General features: G+C 37.8%; 1 protein-coding gene across 1 annotated transcript; it reads right to left on the bottom strand.

Moving 5' to 3' along the window:
- Nucleotides 1-322: 322 nt before the first annotated feature.
- On the bottom strand, nt 323-1,246 carry LOC128331180 (olfactory receptor 13H1-like). Its single transcript, XM_053264531.1, has one exon. The coding sequence runs from the start codon at nt 1,244-1,246 to the stop codon at nt 323-325; it is 924 nt and encodes a 307-aa protein (XP_053120506.1).
- Between the last annotated feature and the right edge of the window lie 3,849 nt (nt 1,247-5,095).

Raw genomic sequence — 5,095 nt, 5'->3', positions numbered from 1 at the left:
CCTCCTCAACCTTATTTCCTTATGCTTCGTGATATCAGGTCCTTCTCTCACAGTTTGCCTCTGGTTACCAAAAGTGATGCAGAGTTGGGGGGGGGGGGCGTTGAGGTTGATGACAAATCATGGAGAAGTACGTTGTGAAAAATTCAGCATACTTCATTCACAAGTCCCTTTCGATGTAAAAGGTTTAATCCCATTCCAGTGAATGGGGACAACACATAAACAGAAAATGTAACTGCTCCCATCACAGCTTTCATTTTGGCCCTAAGAAAACTCAAAGATGGAACTGTCATGAAGGTCAAAAACATAGACACTTCTATAAATCTTAAGCTAATGGTTTCTTCTCTGTCAGTCTTTTAAGTGCTCCTTTCACCTCTTGGTTTCTCAGTGAATAGATTAAGGGGTTTAACAAAGGGATCACTGTTCCATAAAACAGGAAACTAATTTTATCTCTTTCTTCTGTGGAGTTAGATTGAGGTTTTATATATGTGAATATACAAGTTCCATAATAGATGCCCACCACAGTCAAGTGGGACCCACAGGTCGAGAAAGCTTTCCACCTGCCCCCTGATGCATGGAGTCTCAGAATAGCCACAAGAATACGTAAATAGGAAAAAAGGATAAAAGAGAAGGGGAAAAGAAGAGTGAAGCTACTTGTAAAAAACATTACCACTTGGCCCACAGAGTTATCTGAACAAACCAATTTCATTAGGGCAGTGAGATCACATACAATATGATCCACTTCATTGTGCCCACAGAACTGGGATGGCTGAGCAATGATGGGAACTACAGCAAGCATGAAGGCACCTACCCATGAGAAAACAGAGAGTGTAACACAAACTTTCCAGTTCATGATGATCATATAGCGCAAAGGATTGGAAATGGCCACATACCTATCATAAGCCATGACTGCTAGGAGGAAACATTCTGTGGTTCCTAGTTGCATACCAACATTCATTTGGATGTAGCACATATTAAAGGACATGATAGGTCTGTCCACCAAGCAGTTGGCAATAGCTTGTGGGATTGTAGTTGTAGTAAAGCAGATATCAATTATGGATAAATTACAAAGGAAAAAATACATAGGGTTGTGGAGACGAGGCTCAGTAACAACTACTAAAAGAATGAGTCCATTTCCAATCATGGTCACCAAATAGGCAAAGATCAGGAAGCCCATTAGACCCATTCTTGTCTTGGGTTTCCCTGAGAATCCAATGAGGACAAATTCAGTTACTTCAGTGTCATTCATTTCTCCTAACACCAGCATGAAGATTACACCTGCAATGATGACAAAGAAACGAACATATTATTTTGTCAGGCTGTTGGGTTGCTTTATTTCCTAATTGTTGACAATATATAATTAAAAGAAAAATAATTAAAACTATAAGAATGCTACTGAAACAAATATTGCAATATAGGGTCTGAAGTTAAAATTATGAAAAATTCATGCCCCATCATTCCTGTTAAATAGGCAATATATCTGCCTTCACTACTGGGCTTTATTGAAACAAGTGCAATTTTCATATTGGGCTGGTTCAGCTATAACACAGAACCAGAGTTAAACCTGGTTCCATGTGACATCCTCAAGGCTTGGGAATTCGTGCTTCCACTCCCATGCCCATATAAGCATCTACTTCAAATTTAGGTTAGAATAAGCAAAATTGGTCATGATATCTGAACTGACTGATCTTGATTTATTCTACCCTTTACGTGGAATAAACTGTGATCCGTAACTCACTAAAAATGTAGGTATTGATTGCAGTTTATTTAAAGTAAGAAGGGTAAAATAAATGAAGATTGGTCTGTTCAAATGTCACAATCAATCTTAATTTTTTATAACTTAAGTTGGAAGTGGACGCTTGCATAGGCAAGGGACAGTAGGAGTGAGTACTCCCAAGCCTCAGGGATGCTGCATGCCACCAGGCTTAATCTTGGTTCCATGTTACAGCTGAACTAGCCCATAGTATAACCTTATTTCTGGATGGTGGAAAAAAGAGTGAATGATGTCTTATCTATTTTATATGTAGAAAATTACAAAGAAAATTTGAACAACAGGTAATAGCTTCAAATTTTGGACGTGCAGCCACCAGTAATGTTCCAAAGATAGGATGCTAAAGTGCTCTCTGAGGCACACAAAGGTGCATACACAAAGATGCATCCATATAAAAGGAAATAGAAGATATATGCCTAACAATGTTGATATAACATTTGTTCTTGAGGAAATGTTATATTCCATGTTGTTTTGAACAAAATTACAAAAAGAACATTAAAATGGACATGATTCTTCTACCAAAGTCTGGTTGATATTTTGGAAATAATAAATCATGTAGATGGGTCTGTAAAACTCAGAAATTCATCAAGTAGCTTCTAAAGTAGCATGGAAAAACAGAGGCATACTAACAAAAGAGTACATACAAGAAGGTTAAGAAGCTATATATGTTGAACAATGTATTGGACACAGGCATTTATAAAATGTACTGTATGAAAACCTAATGTCAAAACAAAACAAAACCCAAATCCAAATACCAGTTGGAAGAATCCATACTAAGCATGCAATAATTAAATTGTATTGAACTTAATTAGATATACAATAGCCACAACTACTAATTTTTCTTCATTGATTTCAATGGTGCTTAGTCATGACTAACTAATCTGGATATTGTTCATTATGGCTTACCTTTTTGTGTGTGTGCTTTTTATTTGAAGTCCTTGAAGTATGAAGAAAATGCCAGCATTCATGGCAATATGAATTATTTCAATGACATCATGGAGGCTGTTCCCTTTACCATATTATTTATAGGGTGATAACAAAAGTAAGTGTAAGAGCGTTTTTGAGGAACAGGGGAAGAGCATTTGGAGCAAAGAAGAAGTTCTTCATATGCTAAAATAATAAATATTTTAAACACTTTCCTGAAATTCAGAGACATAATCAGTATAAAAGGTTTTAATGCTTTTCACAGATCATTTTATTCAGAATTGCAATGCATGTCTGAAGGCACTTTTCCTTCCTGAGTTCTTCTCCTTGGTCTTTAAAGGCTATTAACTTATATAGCAACACACAGTTTTTAACAGTCCTATTTATGAGTAAATACATAAAGGTGAACCATTGCAACATACAGCCTCATTATATCCATTCTTGACTTGTACTTGTTCCTTGGGCAATCCCATTGGTTATAATCTCCGGTGACTAATTTGTTGGAATCCTGTATCTATAGCTATTCAGTTCATGAATCCTGAGGTTATCATCACCACCAATTTGTATTTTTCACAAAAAGACTGTAGATCTCAATAGACATATATCCCACTGAGTTCACTAGCATAATAAAAGACTTAACAGTTCAAGAACTCCTTCCTTCCTGCCTTCCTGGTGAGCTGGTCTTGTGGTTGCAAGCATGACTTGTCCCCTTAGCTAAGCAGGGTCCACCCTGTTTGCATGTGAATGGGAGACTAGAAGTGTGAGCACTATAAGATATTCCCCTCTGGGGATGGAGCCACTCAGGGAAGATCATAAGGTTTCAAGTTCCCTCCCTGGCTTCTCCAAGATAGGGCTGAGAGAGATTCCTGCCTGCAACCTTGGAGAAGCTGCTGCCAGTCTGTGAAGACAATACTAAGCTAGATAGACCAATAATCAGACTCAGTATATGGCAGCTTCCTATGTCCCCTCCCTACCCTGCTTTCTTTTGTTCTCTCTCTCTCTCTCTCTCTCTCTCTCTTTCTCTCTTTTTTCTTTCTTTCCTGCAAATTGCAGTCTTACAAATCATTGTAAATCATTCTAGTATATACAATATTGGAACTCTGTCCACAGTGTTTGTTTCATTTTAGGTTTCATTTTCCCCTGGGCTTTTTATGCTCTGAATGTGTTTTTGATATAGCTTTCACATTGCTTTTAGTTCCTGGTTTTGAGGTTTTCTGTTAAGTTTGGTTAACAGTTTTAACCATTTTGGTTAACAGATATAATAGATATTGTTAACCCCTTTGGGAACTTTTGTTGAAAAGTGGTATATAAATATTTGTTTTATTTGTATTTGCCATATACTGTTATTGTATTTAGAGTAAAAGTTAGGAGATAGAATCTGTGAAAATTGTTCAAGTTTTCTTTTTTACTAGAACTATTTCTTCTCCATTTCTATTGCCCGTCATACTTTACACACCCTACATATATATAAAACAGGGGTGTTCTCTCTCCTTTAAACTCTCACTTTTTAAAGTTCATGTGCAATGCACTGGCTCCTGTCATTGCACCAAATATTTACTTATGCTTTGATCCGGCTAAGAAGAACCACAGAAATAATCAGCCTTAAGTGTATGTATCATTTCTTAAACATAGATACAAACTCAGACACAAAATAGAATGCATTTGAATACAAGTCAAAAAATAGATGAACTGTCAGGTGACCCACAGGCAGGATGCAGCCTGTGGAGCTACATTGTTGAGCCCTCAAGCAGAGGCTAGGAAGCTGATGGTCACTAGGGATGTGCATGAATCTTTTTTTTTAATTTGTACCCAAATTGAATCACCCCCAATTTGTTTTGGGTCCAAATCTGATCCTCCCTGAATCTCCCCAGTTTCAATTTGGACCCAAATTTTCTGAATCTGAATCTGAATCTATTCAGGGCAAGAAAAGAGGTCCTGGGGGCAAAAGAGTGGGGTGGGTGGTAGTGCCCAAAGGCTTGAAGCTACCACCCACATTTCAAATAAATTGGGCAAAGGGGTGATATTCATTCATTCATTCATTCATTCATTCATTCATTCAATTTCTATACCGCTCTTCCAAAAATGTCTCAGGGCAGTTTTAAAGAGTTTTTGAAGTTGACGTGTCTTTAAGCTTTTTCCAATAGGGAATAATGGGGATTTCAGCAGCCTTATAACTGCACCAGGGGCCCCAGAGCAGGTTGTAGTGGGTAGTAGTGTCCAATGGGTGCAAGGAAGCTATCATCCAGATTTCAAAGGAATAGGGCAAAGAGGTGATTTTAAAATGATTTTTGAAGTTGATATGTCTTTGGGGAAGATTCGGTGCAGAAAAGGGGTTGGGGGGGCAGATGAGTGGGTCAGGTGGTAGTGCCCCAATGGGTGTCTGCTACCACCCAGATTTCAAAT

The sequence above is a fragment of the Hemicordylus capensis genome, chromosome 6, assembly GCF_027244095.1.
Source record: "Hemicordylus capensis ecotype Gifberg chromosome 6, rHemCap1.1.pri, whole genome shotgun sequence".
Classification (NCBI taxonomy): Eukaryota; Metazoa; Chordata; class Lepidosauria; order Squamata; family Cordylidae; genus Hemicordylus; species Hemicordylus capensis.
This window is presented reverse-complemented; position numbering and strand designations above follow the sequence as displayed.

Coding starts and splice junctions, on each gene's coding strand:
- LOC128331180 (XM_053264531.1), bottom strand. CDS start 1,246: ATGAATGACACTGAAGTAACTGAATTTGTCCTCATTGGATTCTCAGGG.